The 21,355-nt window shown below is 51.1% G+C and overlaps 1 protein-coding gene across 1 annotated transcript in view; it reads left to right on the forward strand.

Annotated features, from left to right (window-relative positions):
• The window catches only part of NINL (ninein like), a 105,971-nt gene that overhangs the window by 56,536 nt on the left and 28,080 nt on the right, over positions 1-21,355 (forward strand). The window contains exons 9-16 of the mRNA XM_059705365.1: positions 478-614; positions 1,766-1,906; positions 4,804-4,978; positions 6,070-6,180; positions 6,775-6,855; positions 11,772-11,901; positions 15,725-15,834; positions 16,812-17,158. Coding sequence (XP_059561348.1) covers positions 478-614; positions 1,766-1,906; positions 4,804-4,978; positions 6,070-6,180; positions 6,775-6,855; positions 11,772-11,901; positions 15,725-15,834; positions 16,812-17,158 — 1,232 coding nt within the window. The remainder of the gene's footprint in view (positions 1-477; positions 615-1,765; positions 1,907-4,803; positions 4,979-6,069; positions 6,181-6,774; positions 6,856-11,771; positions 11,902-15,724; positions 15,835-16,811; positions 17,159-21,355) is intronic.

The raw sequence follows: 21,355 nt of genomic DNA on the forward strand, positions 1-21,355 counted from the left end.
ATGTCGGGTGGTGGTACTCTTGGTGCTCCAACCTTGGTGTTCTCCTTCTGCTTGCTTCTTGGCGGTGTTGGTGTCAGCTCAGACTTCCCCATGCATCTCCCCAGACCCACAGGTCCTTACAGCATCTGACTTCACAGGGAAAGGGCCTTTCTCCTCCATCCCCTGTCAATCCCCTTGAGTCCTCTGCTTGAGGCATGGCCCCCGTCTGTGTCAGTCACTTTGCCTAGAGAGGGAAACGCTGTCTGGCCTGGGTCACGCCCGCTGCTGAGGCAGGGATGGTGAAGGGGGCAGAACTGGGTGTGGAAGACAGGGTGGGGGAGAGGCATGTCCAAGAGGCAGAGACTTTGCTGATGGAAAAGTGGCAGGTGCTGCCTATAGGACAGCATGGATCCTGGCCTGGACTGTCCCTAAGACAGCCAGGAAGTGTCTAGAGAAGCCACTAATCCTGTTCTGCCTGATGGGTTTTGCTGTTTCCAGAGCCTCGACTTTAGTGTGGATGAGAAGGTGAACCTTTTGGAGCTGACCTGGGCCCTGGAGAACGAGCTCATGATGATCCACGGTGTCACCCAGCAGGCGGCCTTGTCCTGCTACCGCCAGGAGCTGAGATTCTGCCAGTAAGAGGCCACATGTGCTTGGGGTGGGCCTGGGAGTCAGGCTGGTCTGCTCTGGTGCCCACAGGGGGACTGGGAAAAAACTGAGCCGTGGGAGCAGGACGAGGGCTCCCTGTCCCTCAGGTTTTGTCCACGTGTGTGGTTTCAGTGGGGCCTGAGGATCGAGTGAACTGCTCAGTGGTCACTGCTGGGGCTTTTGTGGCCACAGAATTTAAGGGCCACTGACCTTCTCTCCCACTTAGAAATCTTTGTCAAAGTCATCCCTTAGCCCCTTCTAGCAGTTCCACAGAGAAGGATTTGAACTTGACGCTCATCCTGCGTATCCTGGAGCTTTCGCAGCACAGAGGTGGAAACCCTCCAGTCAGTAGGTTGTGCTTCTGAGAACAGCCAGAGGGCACTTGGGTCTGGTGGCTGGAGAGGAAAAAGAAGTATTCTTTAAACATGGCCACCAAGTAACAGGCTAAGAATACATTCCACTTTAATTGGGATCAGCTTTGGATTCGCTGAGTATTTTATCCACTGGGGGATGGGGTGGGAGGCTCTGTGCTCCTTCAGTGGGAGAAATAGTCACCAGAATAGTGAGTGCGGGGTGAATTGAGAGCCTCCGGCGGGTGGGGTGGGGTGGGGTGACTGGACAGTCCAGGGCCACACACACAGATGGCCTTCTCTCTGGGTGACTCACCTTGCACTCACTCAGATGCCAGGCTGCAGGTGTCGGGGCTGTGGCCAGGCAGGGTATTGGTTGGCCACTCTGCTCCCCTCATGTGTCCAATCCCAGGTTAGGTGCTGAGGACTCCTGGGGTCCAAGTCCCCGCTGGAGACCTAGGGGGACACAGATGAATTCTCACCATTCGATGGCCTTCTGCAGGTGTGGCACACTGTAAGCCTTTAGGCTGGACTTCTTTGGTTCAGAAACCTTGTAGAAACTTTCCTTGGGAAGTCATGTAACCCCTCTCTCTCAGTGTGCACACCTGTAAAATGGGCATAGTAATGGCACAAACTTCTTCAGGAGGTGCATGGTGGTGGCGTGAGGTTAGAGCACAGCGCTGGACCATGCCGTGCACCCAGCGGGTGCCGGCCCTTTTATCATTCGTGTAGACACAGAGCTCGCTGGCCCAGACCATGTGTTCTATTAACGTCTCTTCCCTGCGCAGGGGGCAAGTGGAGCAGATGGGGAGGGAACGAGACAAGGCAAGGCAAGATCTAGAGAAAGCGGAGAAGAGGAACCTGGAGTTTGTGAAGGAGATGGACGACTGCCACTCGGCCCTGGAGCAGCTCACGGAGAAGAAGATCAAGTAGGTCCTGCCAGTGGTGCCGAGCCCAGAGCTGTGGCTCCTCGCAGCAGGGCAGCAGCTTCCCAGCCATAGCTGAGGCCAGTTGTAGACCAAGGGCTGCCACCAGCCGAGGCTGTGGTCATGACCATGGCAGAGCCGCGGCCCTCTTGTTTCACCTGAGCCAGTAGGAATCTAGAAGACAAACCTTTGGGTGTGCCTTTCCTTGAAAGAAGAGAGAGGGGTGCATTTAAAAAGTGGCCTGCCCTAGCCAGCTTGGCTCAGTGGATAGAGCGTCAGCCTGCGGACTGAAGGCTCCCAGGTTTGATTCCGGCCAAGGGCACATGCCTGGGTTGTGGGCTCGATCCCCAGTAGTGGGTGTGCAGGAGGCAGCCGATCAATGATTCTCTCTCATCATTGGTGTTTCTATCTCTCTCTCCCTCTCCCTTCCTCTCTGAAATCAATAAAGAAATATATATTTTTTTTAAAGTGGCCTTACCAGCCAATCAATGATTCTCTCATTATTGATGTTACTATCTCTCTCTCTCTCTTTCTGTTTCTCTCTGAAAAACAATAAAAATATATTTAGCCCAGCCGACGTGGTTCTGTGGTTCTGCGTCGGCCTGGGAACCAGGAGGCCACAGTTCGATTCCCGATCAGATGGCATGTACCTGGGTTGCAGGCTCTATCCCCAGTTTGGGGCATGGAGGAGGCAGCCAATCTATGATACTCTCTCATCATTGATATTTCGATCTCTCTCTCCCTCTCCCGTACTCTCTGAAATAAAAAAATATATATTTAAAATGTTTTAATTAAAAATATATTTTTAAAAATCTCAAAAAAATAAAATAAAAAGTGGCCCTGCTCTTTATGGCGGGGTGCACGGTGGAGGCATTTAGCTGTGCACGCCTGTGAGCTGCAGGGAAAAGTCCTCTCTGCTTCCCTCACTCTGCTCTGCTTCATTTATGAGGTCTGTCCCACTCAAGCCACGTGTTCTGTGTGTCTGTAATCGTGAGACAGATGGACATTTTGAGACAGGGCTAGTGGATGGCTTTGGAGCTTGTTGGCTCAGCAAGAAGGAGCCTGACATGGTGGAAGAAGCTCAGAGCCCAAACCTGACTGTAGGCATTGCACTGGGCAGACCCCTGGTGAATGGTCTATGCTACTTGTGGGGCTGGTAGCTAGACAGATGGTACAGTTCACTTGCCACAGTCACACAACCAAAGTGGCCTGAGGTTTAAACCCCAGGTCCTCTCTCTTTGTCTTACGCTATTTCTGAGAGAGCATAGGCCCGGGCCTGCTTTATCCTGGGAGTGTCAGAAATGGACCCTTAAGCGAGAGGAGCCCTGAGGGCTAGAAAGCGCATCACTGTCCCAGGATAGGGTTGTCCAGTCCATGGACATCCTACGTCAGCTCACCAGCTCCCTCTACACAATTCATATACTTGGGGTTTGCAGGGACAGCCCTGGCTGCCCCTCCTAGAACTGCCACCTTTCCATATATCACAGTCTGTGGGGGAGCGGCCTCAAATCCGCATCCACACGCTTCCTGATTCCAAAGGCCTGGGTTCTCTTTGCCTTCCTGGGGTGGCTAGGGAAGGCCAAGTGTAGCAGGTTGAGATACTGGCCTGCTCACCAGTCGGAATCCTCACCTACCTCTGTGGGTGTTGAGAAGGCGTATGTGAGAGATTGCATCAAGGGATGTGAGTGTGTGAGAGTATGTATCGGTATGAGTGAGAGTGCATGGGTATGAGTGAGTGTGCAGGTGTGGGTGTGAGCATACACACATGCATACTCACTTCCGCCAGCCAGCTCCTGTACTCTTAACAGGATAATAGTAATTTTCAGGAAAGCTAAAAATTAAATATCCTTTCACCCAGCTTTTAAAACCATTTCCAATCAAACTTGAGAAACTAAAATATGGTCTCCCTCACTATACCAGTAAAGTGGTGTCTGCAAGGCCAGGAGCCCCCGTGTGGAGAGACGGGCCATGGACATCTTGACTTCCGCCTCGACGCACTGGCCGCAGCCTTGCTGAGCCGCTAGGCGGAACATGTGCAGTGTTCATCACAAAGGAGCATGTGGTTAAGAAATAACTGGGTTTTGTTTCTGCTCTTGTCAATAGTCTCTGTTCAGCTGGTTCCCTTGCAATGTCTAGCCTTAAGCTTCCCCATTTACCATTTCTTGCTGAGCAAGTTCCTGTGGGTGAAACTAGAAAATTCAAACCGTTGATTCTTGTAGCTACAGATGTTTAACTTTGCTCGTCTGAGGTATTATTCTTAGTTCCCTGACTTCGCAAAATAGGGTGTAAGGAACTAAAAGAATCTTGAAAGAAGCCAAGAATGCAATAGCTAGCACATTTCCCCCCTTTCTTGGTGCCTCTTCCAGCCTCCTAATGGCCCTTTTAACAAGATGCTGTCATCAGCCTCGTCACATATTTGGAAATCTCGGTATCTCATCGGAGCGTGTGCAGGACCTATTCTAGCCACCCTGGTTGGTGACACTGAGACCTTAGGTTGCTGGCTGTTTGGCACACGGGAGGCGAGGGCCCACGGGGGCCTCCTTAGGCTCTGCAGCAGCCCAGCTTCCACGCAGTGCTCTCTGTGCAGCACTGCCAGCTCTTCAGCCCCCAGTGTTGTTCCAGAAGAAAACTCCTTTTTAAACAATCACATTCCAGCTCCCAGGAGGAGCACCCACCATCAGGCCCAGGTGTAGGATTGAAAGGAGGGCCCTGGCCTCACAGCACGTGCCGTCTAGCTGAGGACCAGTGACCCCATCTGTCAAGCAGGAACTATTGAGTCCAGGACCGTGGCCAAGTGCTCGTGAAGGGGAATTCCAGGGAATGAAGAGGTCTTGTTGGCTGGAAAGTTGTCCCTGGAGAGGCAGGAAGCCCAGTGTGATGTGCTGTTGTGTGCCTTGCAGACACCTGGAGCAGGAGTACAGAGAAAGGCTGAATCTCCTGCGGTCTGAGGTGGAGATGGAGCGTGAGCTGTTCTGGGAACAGGCCTGCAGGCAGAGAACCATGCTGGAGAGGGACCTGGAGCGCTTGCAGGCTGAGGAGGCCAGCCTCCGAGAGAAGCTGACCCTGGCTCTGAAGGTAGGTAGGCAGGGACGGGGAGGAAACAGAGGAGGGGAAGGACGCCTCCACAGGGCACCCCACCCAGAAGGAAAAGACAGAAACGAGTTTACCTGCCGGTCCCTCCTCCCACACCCCACATTTTCCTCGTCACGGATTCAACACCTCCTGGAAGTTTACATCTCTGTGATAGGGAAATCCCTAGGATTTCAAACTGGGGAACGTTTGCCATGGAGATAGCGCGTTTCTCAGCCAGAGCAGAAAGGGTCCCGGCTTCGCCAGCACCGGCACTGCCCTGGCGTGCTCTCTGGTCACCGGGGCAGCAGGACGGGGGGACCTGCAGACCCTTGCGCTGTTCTCTGGGTCTGTGGGCCAAGGTGAGGAAGGGCCAGCAGCCCGGACACCAGAGCACCTGTGAAGTCAGCAAACCCGTGGGTGCGGCCTGGGGCACAGGTGGTTTCGGGGCTTTGGTGAGTGTCCCTGGACCCACAGCCATCCTGCATTGGGTTCAGTGAGATGTCCCCTGCTCCTCCTGTGCTCCTGCCTTTCTCTTCCTCTCCCAACTCAGAGCCTGTGGGTTCTCTCACACCTGCCTGCTTCCCTCAGGAGCAGAAGCCAGGCACCCAGGGGCCTCGACGGCAGCGAGCACAGGCCCTGCCTGCTCTGCCTGTCTGGGCTCTCCCCCGAGCTGTCCTCGCCTCTCCTTACAGGGTGCCCGTGTCTGACAGTGCTGCCTTCCTCCCCGGTGGACCTCTGAGTGGTAGAGGTGCAGCCTCAAATCCCTCATTTAGAAAACAGCTCCGAAGGGCCTGCCACTAGCCTTTGCTTGTGATACGCATGGCTTTCTGAGCACTTGGAATGGGAGGAGTAGAGGCCAAGGGAAGAGCAATGAGCACTGATGAGGGCTTCGCAGGTCTGTCCCCGGGTGGCTCTGCATTGGCTTCTGCGACAGCCGCCTCTGCACGTCAGGGCGTGAGTGCCAGGCACCACGAGGTGTCTTCCCTGATGATGAGTGCTCCTGGGAGCAGGCCTCTCACTCAGAGGAAGAGCAGACCTGGCCACAGCTTCCTCTTCCACTCTGAGCCTGGCAACCACTAGCCTGTGTCTTGTAGGAAAACAGCCGATTACAGAAGGAGATCATCGAAGTTGTGGAAAAACTTTCGGAATCAGAGAAGCTGGTCCTGAAACTGCAGACTGACCTGGAGTTTGTTTTGAAAGACAAGGCAAGTCCTTTTGCTGACTCTTAGTCTTGAGAGAGGAGCCTGGGGAGCTGGGTAAAAAGTATCAGGGTCTTGAAAAAGAATATCGAGGTGGCTGGGTTTAGTTTTTCCTGTTAAACTTCAGAGAGAAAATGAGCAAGGTGAATTTCCCTCTGTCCCGTCCCCCGCCTCGCCCCCTTCAGGCCAATGCAGGGCCTTGCATGTGGGCCTTTTAATGGTGAGACCAGGGCCAGCTGGCACCATCGACCCCAGTGACAGGCTCTCAGTAATGAGGGGCATGGAGGAGCGGGTAGAGTTTGGTGCCCACCACGAGGTCTCCCACCCACCAGGCCCTGCCCATCACCTGGGGAGTAGGTGGGGAGAGGAGTTGCTGCACTGGGGAAGGATCCAGGCAGGGGGTGTCCCCGGGAGCCACGGCCTGATCATCCTACTGCCCTGAGACCTTTTAAACAAGGGGAGGAGGGAAGGAGGAGGAAGGGACTGGAGGGTGTAACTGGAAGTGCTGAGCCTTAGGTAAAGAGCATGAGGGGTGACAGCATGCACTCTACCTGGCCTGAGGTCTTGTGTGTCATTCTCCTTTTCTGGTATGACCTTCAGCTGGAGCCACAGAGCACAGAACTCTTGGCCCAGGAAGAGCGCTTCGAGGAGGTCCTGAAGGAGTACAAGCTCAAGTGCAGGGTATGTGCTCCCCTGGCCCCTTCACCGTCCTGAGCCTTAGCATGCCCTTTGTCTCGGACCAGGCTGTCGCTTTTGTCTTTTGTACACTGGGCCATCACACACTCCTGTTCCCCCCCCCCCCCCCCGCCCCCCGCCCCCATAGCAGGGGTGGTTCTTTCTAAGAGCTTGAGCCTTCAGAGATCTCCTGTGCCATAAGCTGTGGTACCATCTCCCAGCTACTCCTGCAAAGAATGGGGTGCTGGAGCCCATGAGACAGGCTGGCCCTGCAAGTCATCAGGGTCTGTCTGGCTCAGACCTGGGTGGTGGTATGCAGGCTTCATCCCTCCACCTCCTGCCCGGGGGAGGCCTGGCATCCTTGGCAGGGCACACTCCTGGCTCCACACGAAGTGGCCCAGCATGGGTGGCAGGAGCATCCTTCTCCCAGCAGAGCGGGAAGAGCCTCTGCTCTGGGCCTGCATGTGGCTGACAGGGTCCTCCAAGCCTCCTGTTCTGCTAGGAGGTGGAACAGGACTTGCCTGCACAGCCCCTGTGTTTAGCCCCACATGGGCTGGCCAAGTCATTAGACCAGCACCAATTCCGCAGACCCCTCTGTGTCTCCAGGCACCATGGAAAGCTTCATCGTGTTTTCTGTTGTTGAGTGTTTAGATGTCCTGGGCCAAATCTACTGATGTCAGTCCATTTAATTGGAGACACTGCGGTGCAGAGCAGGGCAGAGATGGTGAACAATGTTAGTGGCGCTGACCCCATTACACTCTTAAAATGATCAAAGACCCCCCGCAACAGATAAAACATATATATATGTATACACACACACACACATAATTGATTTCAGAGAGGAAGGGAGAGGGAGAGATAGAAACATCAGTGATGAGAGAGAATCATGCCCCCTACTGGGGACTGAGCTTGCAACCTGGGCATGTGCCCTGACCAGGAATCAAACAGTGACCTCCTGGTTCATAGGTTGATGCTCAACCACTGAGCAACACTGGCTGGGCATAATTCACTTCTTAATGGTCTCTCTCCAAATTAAAGTAAAAACTGACTTTTGTTCCTGCTTCACATTGCTTTGGCAACACCAGAGGATAAAGGTGAGGCACGCTGTTCTGGAGTGTGGCGTGATCTGCTGTTTCCTTCCCTGTGTTATCACCTCCACTGCAAACCCTGAGTCCTGGGTGCCCTTTTGAGAATCCTGTGTGTGGTCAGCGGTGTCACACCCCCCCGAACCAGATGCTGTGTGGAGGGTCAGGGTTGTGGGCTGTCCAGCAGGTGGGAAGTGCCACACAACCTTCTGCTGGAATTGTAGCTCCAGGCTGTTTTTTTTCCCTCCCTTTACGCTTGTTGCAAAGACTTAGAACCTACAAGTAACCATTAATTCATGTTCCTTCAGTGCAGCGATTTTCAACTTTTTTCATCTCATGGTACACATAAGCTACTAAAATTCTGTGGCACACCAAAAAATATATTTTTGTCAATCTGACAAAAAAAATAGGTATAATTTTGATTCATTCACCTTAGATAGCTATTGTGTTGACTATTGTCATTTTTTTAAATGAGGTAGTCTAAAGGAAAAGAGGTCAGTGCCCCTGACTAAATAGTCAGGTATTCATGTTTAAAAATTCTTGTGGCACAACGGTTGAAAATCACTGCTTTAATCCCCTGGATTTTTCTAACAAGTATAAACTCCATCTTTCTTTAGCATGGCTCTCTTACTCAAATAACTGCTACTCATTTCACATTTGGTTCTTGAGATTTTAGTTTTTGAAACATCAGCAGAAATATTTTACATTTTAGTACTAATCTGTTTAGAAATTTTCCCTCTAATTTTTTGCTATTTCAAACTAACATTTAGTGCATTAAAAAACTTTTTATTTGAAAATAATTTCTAATACATAAAATTACAAAAGTAAAAGTAATGCAGGGAATACAGATTACCCTTTTCCCAGATTCACCTGTTGTTTACCCTGTTTGCTCTGTCATTGTGTACTTGCTCACTGTGTGTGTGTGTGTGTGTGTGTGTGTGTGTGTGTGTGTGTGTGTGAGCATGCATGCATCCTGATGTGAATGCATCTACATAGTTATTTTCTGAACATCTGAGGGTAAGTTATATGCATCATGGCCCTCCACTCCTAAACAGGTCAGTGTGCATTTCCTAAAAACAGGCTTAATCCTAAAACCTTGAAGTGGTGTGCAGGTGCACTAGAGTTGATTATTAAATGCTCAGGAATTTTGCTAGCTTCTTGTTAAACCTTTGATACTTGAAATAGGCTATGGTGGGATCATAAAAATGTGTAAAAGCTACAGATCTGGGATTTTCTTCCTGGAGAGCCAGCTTTCCAATGCACTGCAGAATGAGAATATTCCTAGTAACTGTTTAACACCCTTTAGTCTGAAACAGTCCGTCTTAGTCTAGTCAGGCTGCTACAACAAAAATACCGTAGAATGGGGTGGGGGCCAGGCTTATAAATAGCATAAATTTAGCTCCTACAGTTCTGGGGGGCTGGGAAGCCCAAAATCAAGTTGCAGACAGATTCGGTGTCTGGGGAGCGTTCTCTTCCTGGTCGCAGATAGCTGGCTGTTTTCTCAGTGTCCTCACGTGGCGGAGGGGCATGAAGGCGCTCTCTGGGGTCTCCTATAAGGCTCCATCCTCATGACCTAATCACTTCCCAAAGGTCCCACCTCCAAATGCTATCACATAGGATGTTAGGGTTTAACATAGGAATTTGGAAGGACACATTCAGGCTATTGCACATTTCTTTGTCTTTGACATGGATATTATTGAAGAGTACAATCCCCCCTCCCTTTTAATAGAAACTTTTTCATTTTGTGTTTTTTCTTTCTTTTATTAAAAATTGTTTTTTTAAATTGATTTTAAAGAGAGAGGAAGGGAGAGGGGGAGAGAGAGATAGAAACATCAATGAAAGAGAAACATCAACATAGATCGGCTGACTCCTGCACCTCCCCCCACAGGGGATGTAGCCCAAAACCCAGGCATGTGACCTGACCAGGAATCGAACCTGCATCCTCCTGGTGCACTGAGCCACACCAGCTGGGCTCATTTTGTGTTTTTCTGATACTTCCTTTGGATTAAGTTGAGGTTATACATTCTCAGCTGGACAGCATAGGTGATGTTAATTTTGTTCTCTTGGTCAAGGCATTACCTGATTTTTCCACTGTATAATTACTGGTAGTAACTAGTAAGCAGCAGTGGGGAGGCACTTTAAGAACATGCAATATCCTGCTATTCATCTATATTTTCCTTGGATTTAGTACCCACTGATAATTCTTGCCCACTCCAGTCTTTACCATGATGATTGCAAATGACAATTTTCCAACTTCAGCACCCACTCCCCACATCAGTCAGTTGGCCCTTGGCATTCTACTGTAAGCCAGAGAAGTCTGATCTTTCTTTCTTTCTATCTACTTATCTATCTATCTATCTATCTATCTATCTATCTATCTAGATATCTATTGGCTTGGACTCATGAATTCCCATTTCCCCCCAGTAGTTTGTAATTCATTGCTAAATCTAATTATTTTGAGCTCAAATTGTGTAAGATTTGGCCAATGGGAGTGTCTTCTAGCTTGCAGCCACGTCCTTGAGACATGTCTCCATCATTTGTTTTGTTTTATTGGTTAGTCCCATGCTTCCTAGCATCATAAGGTGCTGCAGACTCCTCTTGTACTTTACCTGCGCTTGCCCTGGGCCAGTCACTTCTCCACGGCGTCCTGGTTTCTTGTATGAGGTATCACAGACCTAGATCTGGGTGCTTGGTGTACTGGCAGAGGGGCTGGGGTCTCTGCCTCTTGGCTGAGGACGTTAAAGTCAGTCTCCAGAAGTACAGGTAACCTTGTACCTTCCCTGATGTGCATCACCCAGTCTTTTCAAAGTCACTGCTTGGAGTTTCCTTTTATTTTTTAACCAGGACATTTGTTAGCAAGGAAACCATGCCTTCCCTTGTTGTCAAATCCCCTTTCTATTTAACTATCATTTTAGCTTTTTTGTTTTTTTTCTCTTTTTTTCTCTCAGCCTCAGTTCTCTTGGCAAGGCTGCCTTTGGTAAAAGGGAGTGTAAAAGGTTAGTCAGATCCTCCTTAGAGATTATTTGCAGTTAAATGTTTTCACTGTTGTCTTGAGTGGACACCATAATGGAGTAGCATGTCCTTGGTCAGAAACCCCAAGTGCAGATTTTTTTTCTGTATTTCCACATACTGAATGTTTGTGTTCCCCTAAATTCATACGTTGAACCCTATTCCCCCACCGTGGTGGTGTTAGGAGGTGGGGTCTTTGGGAGGTTGTGAGGGTGAGCCCCGAGAAGGGGATTAGTGCTTTAATAAAAGGGACTCATCACTTCTAGCCTCCAAAACCCTGAGAGCTTGCCCAGCCAGAGTGCCTCAGTTGGTTGAGTGTCATCCTGTGCACCAAAAGGTTGCCAGTTCGATTCCCCGTCAGGGCACATACATGGGGTGCAGGTCTGATCGGCAGCCTGGGCATGTACAGAAGGCAATCAATCGATGCTTTTCTCTCACATAACTCTCTCTCTCTCTCTCTCTCTCTCTCTCTCTCTCTCTCTCTCTTTCTCTCTCTCTCTCTCTCTTCATTCCTCTCTTTAAGCAAGTCCTCATGTAAGGATTAAAAAGAATACGAAAACACTGAGGGAGAAATTTCTGTTGTTTTTAAGCCCCCAATGTGGTATTTTTGTTACAGCATCCCAAGTGGATGGAGACATGCACCAACCCCTCACACCTTTGCCTGTCTGTGGGCAGGTCTTCAGCCCCCCCCCCTCCACCCCCAAAATGTGTGGCTTATTTAGGCCCAGCTGGTTGCTCCAGGCACTGGGCTTAGCTATTCCCTGGGTGGCCCAGTCTCCATGCCAGTGGTCACAGTATCTGGAAGAGGTGTCTGGCTCTGCCCCACAGGACCTGCAGGACAGCAACGACGAACTGCAGGCTGCGGTGGAGGGTCTGCGGGCACAGTTGCCCCAGAGTTGGCGCGGCCAGCCCCATGCACAGCCAAATGGACGTCTGCTCTCTCGACATGGCCGAGCAGGTAGGAGCCGAGTCCTGGGAGGTGGCAGTGATGTGCTCCTGCTGGGGATGGTGGGGGCAATGGGCTGCTACCTACCTCTGCTGCACAGGCCGCCTTTGGTTCCAGGGAGCACAGTGCTGGGCAGGCCGGCTTCACAGCGCATCAGGCCCAGCCCAGCCTCCAGGTGGTGACGTGCCCCTCCGACTGCCGCATGTGGGAGAAGGGCCAGTAACCCAAGGCTAGAGGTTGACACAACACCCAGGGCCCAGAGAGAGGTCAAGGAGGGCGAGGGCTTTACCGTTTGAGTAGGATGCATGACCGTAGGGCAGATGTATCCAAGTGACTCTCCAGTGTTGTGAGAGGTACCCAGGGGATCCAGGGGAGTGGTCAGCACGGGCCAGATGCAGAGATGGTCATCTAGAAAAGGGAAGCGGGGTTCTGGGGGTGAGCAGGGGGGTTGTCACAGGTCTGTGCCAGCTCTTAGAAAGGGGAGGCACTAAATCATGTGACTGTGTCAGGGACTCCCCGTATTCACAGGGGCCTCGTGTGGACTGAGGCGGACCTTACTTGGTGTCCACCGCCTGGGTTATGTGGATAGCATCTCCCTCGAGCTCTTGAAGCCAAATCCCAGGCTGGCCGCCTACTGCCAAGAAAGGCAAACTCATGAGACAGATGCTGGTGAAAAGGGAAAGAGGTTTATTCAAGTGTCGATCACCTGAGAAAATGGGGGGTTTGCGGCAAGCCCACCTCAGCCTCTCGGTACAGGCAGAGTTTTATGGGGAGGGAGCGGGAAGCAGGACAAAGCGGTCAGGGGGAGGGGCCGTGGACGTGCGGGCAGTGTCCTTGCTGGTCACGATATGGATCACTGTTGTCAGCACACTGGAACTGCCAGTGCCAGCAGATTCCTGCATCGGACGATCTGCGTCAACTGAAGTCGTGGTCAAGGCCATTTCTGTACAAGCAGGAGCTGGGACTGCTGATGCCTGCAGTGTGCTTATAAGGAAACTCAGTGTGTGAGCTCCTTTTATCAGTTTGTTTGTACATTTTATTCTACTTCCATTTCATGGTTAGTTGAGTAGAATGAAGTTTTTATTCCCTGCTACACTCTGGAAGTGCCCCCACCTGCTCAACACAGAGCTGCATGTTGAAGCTGTAACTTGAGAAAGACCAGGCTTCATGCTTCCTAAACCAGCCATAGACTTGGGATGAGCTCTGGGCTCCAAGAGGCCCTGAGGCCCTGTGTGTGGTTAAGTGCTTTTGGGCTCCTTTTGAGATCAGGCTGGGGGTGGAATTTCAGATACCGGAGCTATGCTTGAGGTTTCTGTGGTCCTTTTGGAGGACAGGGTGGTTATGGCTGGTTGCTACCCTTCCTGGCAATTGTCCAGGCGGGTGCCATGCAGGATCACATGACGTATGTGGCTTCACGCCTGCTGCTGCCCCTGGGAGTCAGGACCACGGGGACTGCCCCAGCAACCTGATTGCTTCCATCGATCAAACAGCTCCTCAGAGAACATGCTCCCATCTGTAGCCCCGAGAGCACTCCGAGTTTCCCATATTGCTTGGGAAAAGCTTACTTAATAAAACAAGAAAGTGTGTGCTCAAGAGAGCCGTATGGGAACCTCCACAGGAACCGTGTGGGTTTTCTGTGCACGTGGGCCCAGCTTCCTTGGCCGCTAAAGAAACCCCTCACCTGCAGCTTCTTTAGTGGAATCTGCTGGCTTCTGAGACCCATAGCCCTGACTGCCCTCAGCTGGGTGGGTGGAGGGTGTGGCCAGCTCATCGGGTGTTACCAGAGCCCAGGCCAGTTGTGATGTCCGGCCAGGTGGGCACTGGTGGAGGCTGAGCTGCACAGCGTGTATGACTCCCATCAGGAGCCAGGTGTTCCTGTAGCGAAGGGCATGCAGAGCTGGGGTCCTATACCAGTGTTGTCCTTGTCCAGGTCTCAGGATGTGGCACTCTAAGCAGTCCCCCACTTTGTGTGTCACTGATAAAACTAAAACAATCTCCAGCTGGGGCCTTTTCCTTCCCCTTCACCCCTGCATCCGATTGTAGAGGTTCCATCAGCCTCCTCAAGGGAGGAGGGGTCTGGCTGCTGCCGTAGGGGACAGTCACAATGGCGGCGTTACAGAGAGGAGGCCATGTGGGTTATGGTGGCCAGGCATTCAGGGCATTCAGCTGGAGCAGCTCCTGGTGGTGCCCATTTACCTGTGCCCATTGGTCAGACCCAGATGGCAGCTTCTGACTGTCAGGGCATTGAATTGCCTTCTTTCCTGGGGTGCTTATCTTGGCTTTCCAGCCCATGTCTCTGAGTCTGTCAGTTTTTTTTCATGGAAAATGATTTGGGAAATGGGAGATGGTGAGATTAGGGAATATGTCTTTTCCTCTTGATTTTCTGACCCCTGGACCAGCACAGATGAAACCCTGGCACTGGCCAACTCCCACATTCTGAGGGAACCCTGTGGTGTATCCCCCACATACACAATGTTTGGAATGCCTGGTACCCTGGAGAGCTGGCAGAACTTGTGGGCCTACACCAGCCGTGGGCAAACTACGGCCTGCAGGCCGGATCCGGCCCGTTTGAAATGAATAAAACTAAAAAAAAAAAAGACTGTACTCTTTTATGTAATGATGTTTACTTTGAATTTATATTAGTTCACACAAACACTCCATCCATGCTTTTGTTCCGGCCCTCCGGTCCAGTTTAAGAACCCATTGTGGCCCTCGAGTCAAACAGTTTGCCCGCCCCTGACCTACACCATTTAAATGAGCTGCCCAGATGTCTGACATTGTCAGTGAGGAGGATGTTCTGGAAGAAAATGTTGCTTCCCGCCCTAGCTGGTTTGACTCAGTGGATAGAGTGTCGGCCTTTGGACCTAAGGGTCTCTGGTTCAGCACATGCTCAGGTTGCGGGCTTGATCTCCAGTAGGGGCGTGCAGGAGGCAGCCTATCAGTGATTCTCTCTCATCATTGATGTTTCTATCTCTCTCTCCCTCTCCCTTTCTCTCTGAAATTAATAAATATATACTTAACAAAAGAAGAAAAGAAAATGTCGCTTCCTGTGATCTCGCAGAACCTTGACTCCACAAGCATTTCACTCCATTCCTGACTTATTTGCTGAAACCCCACATGACCTGTATGTGGGGCATGTGTGGTGTACATGCCTCATAAAGCACTGACTGTCACAGAGGTTTGTCTGTGCTCCAGGTCACACTTTTTTTCTGTCTTCGCAGGTTTTCTGTGTACCTGGGTCAGGGAACACAATTAGGGTGCAACACCTGTACCATGTGCAGCATCTTTTCGGGAATGAAAGGGCCTGACAAATCTTGTAGGGAGTCTCCTAGTTATATCTTGGAGTAATCTGTGTTCTGGCAAAGACTCAAAATGTTGATTTCTGCCGAAACCGGTTTGGCTCAGTGGATAGAGCGTCGGCCTGCGGACTGAAAGGTCCCGGGTTCGATTCCGGTCAGGGGCATGTACCTGGGTTGCGGGCACATCCCCAGTGGGAGATGTGCAGGAGGCAGCTGATCGATGTTTCTCTCTCATCGATGTTTCTAACTCTCTATCTCTCTCCCTTCCTCTCTGTAAAAAATCAATAAAATAAAAAAAAAATGTTGATTTCTCAGAGCTCCAACTTTGAGAATGGAGCAGAACAGACCATTTGTAGAAACCCACAAGGGCCTCCCCTCACCGCCAGCAGAAGGTGCCCGTGGAAGGCTGTGCGCTGTCCTGGGTGGTGGAGGAAATCCGGGGGAATGCTCAGTGCCGTCCAAATGCCGGATGGGAGGGTGTGGACCAGATCCAGGGCGCCCGAGCAGAACATAAACAGAAATGGCCTTGTTTGCAGGCATCATCTCCTTCCTGGGCGATTCCACTCCCGTGAGTCTAGAAACGGAGATAATGATGGAGCAGGTGAAGGAACATTACCAAGACCTCAGGATCCAGCTGGAGACCAAGGTCAGGAGGGGTGGGGAGGCCGCAGGGAGGTTTGGGTAATTCCTGCTGCATGCTGAAAGCTTTGCTCACTGTGCTACCTGCACACGTCCGCCCGGCCCCCCTGCTCCAGAGTAAGCCTGCTCAGGGGAGGAAAGTGCGGGGAAAAGGAAATAAAATCGACATTCAACCTCAAGCCCTCTTTGGAGGGAGTTGGGACATAAGGAATAAGTAATAGTGGGAGGGAATGGGGTTATGTGTGTCTGGAGTGTCACAAGGCACTGCTGAGGCCCGACCTCCCTGCTTGCTCTGTCTTTGGGGAATCACAGCTCCTGGCTTTGTTCTACACTGAAATAACCCTGGGACTTACCCTTGGTGGGGTACTTCATGGCCTCGTGGCCTGCCAGCTCTGTCTTCTCAGATGGCCAGGCCTGCTGCTCTGTTATTAGATTGTTGTGGGTTTTGCTAAGGGTCGGTGTCCATGACTTGTTATCAGGGGTCAGATGTCTGAGTTTGAGTAGCAGCAAGGCAGGGCCACCTCTGTCTTGCAGTGATGCCTGTGGGTTCCCTGAAGGTATTAGCTGGTAGTTGCTGTAGTAGCCTTGCCCATGGCTGGATAGTATTCCTTCCCATTGGAGCCACCAAGGAGTTCAGAACTGCCCTGCCAACCTCATGAAGGCTCCCTGTTCTCTGTGTTGTCACACCCTCAGCCCTCCTCGTGCTTCCCGATCAGGCACCTGCCCAGCTGCCTCCAGCCTCCCATCCCCACCTGCTGGATCTGCTTCGTGGGGCTGGTGAAGGTTACCAGGGAAAATAAAGCCTGTCGCTACCTGGGCCCGTGGGGAGCCGTAGGCATTGCTGGCGTGGCTGTCCCCTGCGCCTCAGCAGGTCTAGGCTCTCTGCTCTCGGTGCCACTTGGCAGCCTCATACTTCTGTGTTGTATTGTCAGTGAGTCATTTTGGGGACCTCCTGGTTGACATTGCTCATATTTCTCCTCTCAGGTAAGCTGCTATGAAAGAGAAATTGAGATGATGAAAAAGGACTTTGCAAATAAGAGAAAAGACATGGAGCAGGCTTTCCAGCGTGAGGTCAGTGTGCTGGAGGACCAGAAAGCCAACCTGGAGAAGCTCCATGTGAAATCTCAGGAGGTCATCCAAGTCCTGCAGGACCAGCTGCAGAGTGCAAGCCAGGGCCCTGAGCTGGAGAGGACGTTCGAGCTGAAGAGGGCGGAGATGGAGCAGTGCTACGCGCAGGCGCTGTCTGGCCTGGCGCAGCAGCTGGCCCGGGAGAAGGAGCAGCTGGAGGCGGAGCTGCGCCAGAGGCATCAGCAGGAGCTGCAGCAGTTCAGGTCCAGCTCCCTGTCCCTGCAGGATTTCATGTCTGGGGTTTCTTGCCAAGAACCAAAATGTGAAATTGGGTTGTGCACACTGTGCAGAAGGGCAGGACCTGTAAACCAGGTGGTTCTTCTCAGGGCAGATGGGTGTGCACTGGCAGATCAGGTCATCGTATAAGGATTTTTACTCCAGATTTGACGTGTATTAACCAGAGCTTAGGCCATGAAACAGTCTGCCTTGTAGAATTTTATCTCAGTGTTTTTCACCTCCTGCCTCAGACTTGTCTGATATAGCAAAGGCAGTATGTTCTTCATCATTTAATATCTTGTTTTAATTTCCTAGGACATGGTGGTGTAGCACACGGGGAGATGGATAAGAGATCTAAAAGCCCTAAAACAATGGGAAGAACCATTACTTTGGGTTAGTGAGATTCTTGAAAAGGCTAAAATATATGAGCACAGGGGAGAAAAGGCTTATTTGGAAAACTGGAATGTGGTCTTTGTGTTACAGTGTAACTAGTAGTAACTAGTTATTGCAGGCTCAGTGCTGGTCAGCCATCCCTCCCTGTCCCGTGTGGAGTCTTAGATCCTCCCAGCTCAGGGGAGGATGGCCACACCCCATACATGTTGGCGTAGAGCTGAGCGGACGACTCATGGAGAAGGTGCCCACCACACACCTGCCCTCGTGGGGGGCTCTGGTGGACCTGTTCGGGTGCCGATGTTGTTGCCAAGTGGACATGCCCCCAGTCAGCACACTGAGTGCAGGTGTCAGGGCCCTTCCTGTGGGGTTCCTGCCTCCCACTGGGTGAGGGGGGAGGTGCTGGTCAGGGTGCGCCTGTGCTCCCTTCCTCCCTCCACTCCAGATGACACCCTCAGGCCTGCAGGGACTGGCTGACACTTCTGGAGGGGATAAGTCTTTTTATAAAAAATGTTTTATTGATTTTTTAGAGAGAGAGGAAGGGAGATGGAGCAAATATCAATGATGAGAGAGAATCGCTGATCAGCTGCCTCCTGCATGCCCCCTATTGGGGATTGAGCCAGCAACCTGAGCATGTGCCCTGACCAGGAATCGAACTGGTGAACTCTTGGTGCATGAGCCATACCAGCCGGGTTGATAAGTCATTTTTAAGTCACGTGCTTCCCCTGAGCTTTGTTATTTTCTCTGAAACCCAAGAACTGTGTGATACGGGACCAAAGCTCCCTCCAGACCCCACCAGGCAGCAGAGGATCAGGGCAGGGCGGTGCCCTCCTGCCCATCCTTCCCATCTCGAGCCTGAGATGCCTTTGTTGGGAGGAGCTCCTACTGCTCACCGTCCGTCTGGCTCAGGCCTTCATTGGCAGAAGCAGAGAGCACACCTGCCCCAGGCCTGGTGCCCTCATGTGGCCCTCCCCTCGGCTTCGACTCAGTTCTCCCAGCTGCCAAGGCCTCAGGCTCAGCCCCTGACAGAGTTTTCCAGGGCAGTTTTGACTCTGGGTGAGTTTCATTCAGCTGACTAAGACCAGGCCCGGCTGTCCGCAACTTCCTGCGACGAGGGACATCCCTGTGTCTGCTGGGTGCGAAGGCCGCCGCCAGCCTCACATGCTGCTGAGCATGAATATGTGGCCGGGCAACTAAGGGACTGAATTTTAATTGTTCATTTTTAATCAACTTGCATTCATCAGTCACATGGTGAATGGCATCTGTGTTAGCTTCTTTTTTTTTTCTTTTTTTTTAATTAAATCTTTATTGTTCAGATTATTACATTTGTTCCTCTTTTTCCCCCCCATAACTCCCCTCCTCCCAGTTCCTGCCCCACCCTCCGCCCTCACTCCCCACCCACTGTCCTCATCCATAGGTGCATGATATTTGTCCAGTCTCTTCCCACATCTCCCACACCCCTTTCCCCCCCAAGAATAGCCAGTCCATTCCCTTTCTATGTCCCTGATTCTATTATGATCACCAGATTATTTATTCACTTGATTCTTAGATTCACTTGTTGATAGATGCATGTTTGTTGTTCATAATTTGTATCTTTACCTTTTTCTTCTTCTTCCTCTTCTTAAAGGATACCTTTCAGCATTTCATATAATACTGGTTTGGTGGTGATGAACTCCTTTAGCTTTTCCTTATCTGTGAAGCTCTTTATCTGACCTTCAATTCTGAATGATAGCTTTGCTGGATAAAGTAATCTTGGTTGTAGGTTCTTGGTATTCATCACTTTGAATATTTCTTGCCACTCCCTTCTGGCCTGCAAAGTTTCTGTTGAGAAATCAGCTGACAGTCGTATGGGTATTCCCTTGTAGGTAATTGAGTTTCTTTCTCTTGCTGCTTTTAAGATTCTCTCTTTGTCTTTTGCTCTTGGCATTTTAATTATGATGTGTCTTGGTGTGGTCCTCTTTGGATTCCTTTTGTTTGGGGTTCTATGTGCTTCCTGGACTTGTAAGTCTATTTCTTTCACCAGGTGGGGGAAGTTTTCTGTCATTATTTCTTCAAATAGGTTTTCAATATCTTGCTCTCTCTCTTCTTCTGGCACCCCTATGATTCTGATGTTGGTACGCTTGAAGCTGTCCCAGAGGCTCCTTACACTATCTTCGAATTTTCGGATTTTTCTTTTTTATTTTGCTTTTCCAGTTGGGTGTTTTTTGCTTCTTTGCATTTCGAATCTTTGACTTGATTCTTGCGCTCCTCTGGTCTGCTGTTGGGAGTCTGTATAGTATTCGTTATTTCAGTCCGTGTATGCTTAATTTCTAGTTGGTTCTTTATCATAACATCGAGGGTCTCATTAGATTTCTTGAGGATCTCACTACATTTATCGGCGGCTTCTAGACAGTTCTTAAGAGACCTTAAAAGTGTGGTTCTGAACTCAATATCCTCCATTGACAGTTTTGTCCTGTTTCTTTGTCTCCGCATTTTTTATGCTTTCTTGGTGCACCCCCTAGTGGTCTTTGTGCGCAGTCTTGTTGTAGTTAAGCCTTGATTGTTGTCGGCAATACCGGGGGGGGGGTGGGGGGGGGTGATTTGACCTCCAGGCTAACTGGCTATGAGAGTCAGCTGTGTCTGCAGTGGGAGAGCTTCTGTGCTGGATCTCTAGGGCGGTGCTAATCTAGCGTTTGCCTGAGGCTATCCGGCAAATGGCTCTGCACAGGGCTTGGGCGGGGCGGGTCCCCGGGAATCTACAGGGCGGTCCGGATCAAGCAGTTATGGCTGCTCTCAGTTCCGTCCCTAGGGGCTCTGCCTCACAGAGTCCCAGCAACCGCTGCAAACCTCGGAGAGAAAGCTGCCTTCGAGTTCCAACCGAAACCAGACAGTCCCGCTTCTCCCGTTTGAGTCTGGGTCCCTAGAGACTCACCTGGATCTGGAGCTCAGAGTCTGAAACTCCCTCCCGATTGAAAACAACAACCACGCCCTCCGCCTCCAGCCCACTCCGCGTGCACTCTGCACCTTAGTATTTCACTTCAGCAGTGGGCCTCCTCTGAGTCTGGGTATGATATTCTCTTTCCTCCTAGTTATAGAATTTCCACTCAGCCAGCCTTCCTGTGGTTCTGGATGATGTCCGTTCCGTCTTTTAGTTGTTTTTTGAAGTGGTTGTTCGAGGCAGCAATCTCTGGCGTTAACATATGCCGCCATCTTGGTTTCTCCCCCCTGTGTTAGCTTCTGCATGTGGAACCCAACCATAGTGAGAGAGAGTCCTGCGGCCTCTCTAAGAGAGTCCTAGGGCCTGGGGAGCCCAGGAGCCCTGGGAGTGAGAGGGGATAAAGCCAGCCAAGCAGAGAGGAGGCCTGAGGCTAGAAGAAGAAAAGCCTGTAGTCTTTCTAACTAGATTGGAAGTTCTGGGGCTTAGAGCTGCAGCTGCAGGGCCTGTGACTCCTGTTTCTATAGAAAAGAGGCCAAAGTTGAGCTGAACCCAAAGCTCACAAGGATGGAAGCCCAGCTGGCCTCCCACTGTAAGAACTTATTCACACAACATGAGCAGAAGGAAGAGATGCTGCAGAAACATCTGCTGCACGTGAGAGAGATGACAGCAGCTTGACACGGAGAAGGAGCAAAGGGAAGAAAGGGAAAGGGAGATCCTCACACGCTGTACACAGCAGCCACTCAGCTGCAGGTGTGGATGAGGGAAGAGCAGGCACAGCTCTGCAAGTCTTTTGTCCGTGAGGGTGGAGCTCACCTTTAGGAAGCAGGTGGAAAGCCTTGCCTGGAAGCAGAGAGGCTGTGGGCCTTCTTGAAGGCTG

The sequence above is a fragment of the Myotis daubentonii genome, chromosome 8, assembly GCF_963259705.1.
Source record: "Myotis daubentonii chromosome 8, mMyoDau2.1, whole genome shotgun sequence".
Classification (NCBI taxonomy): domain Eukaryota; kingdom Metazoa; phylum Chordata; class Mammalia; order Chiroptera; family Vespertilionidae; genus Myotis; species Myotis daubentonii.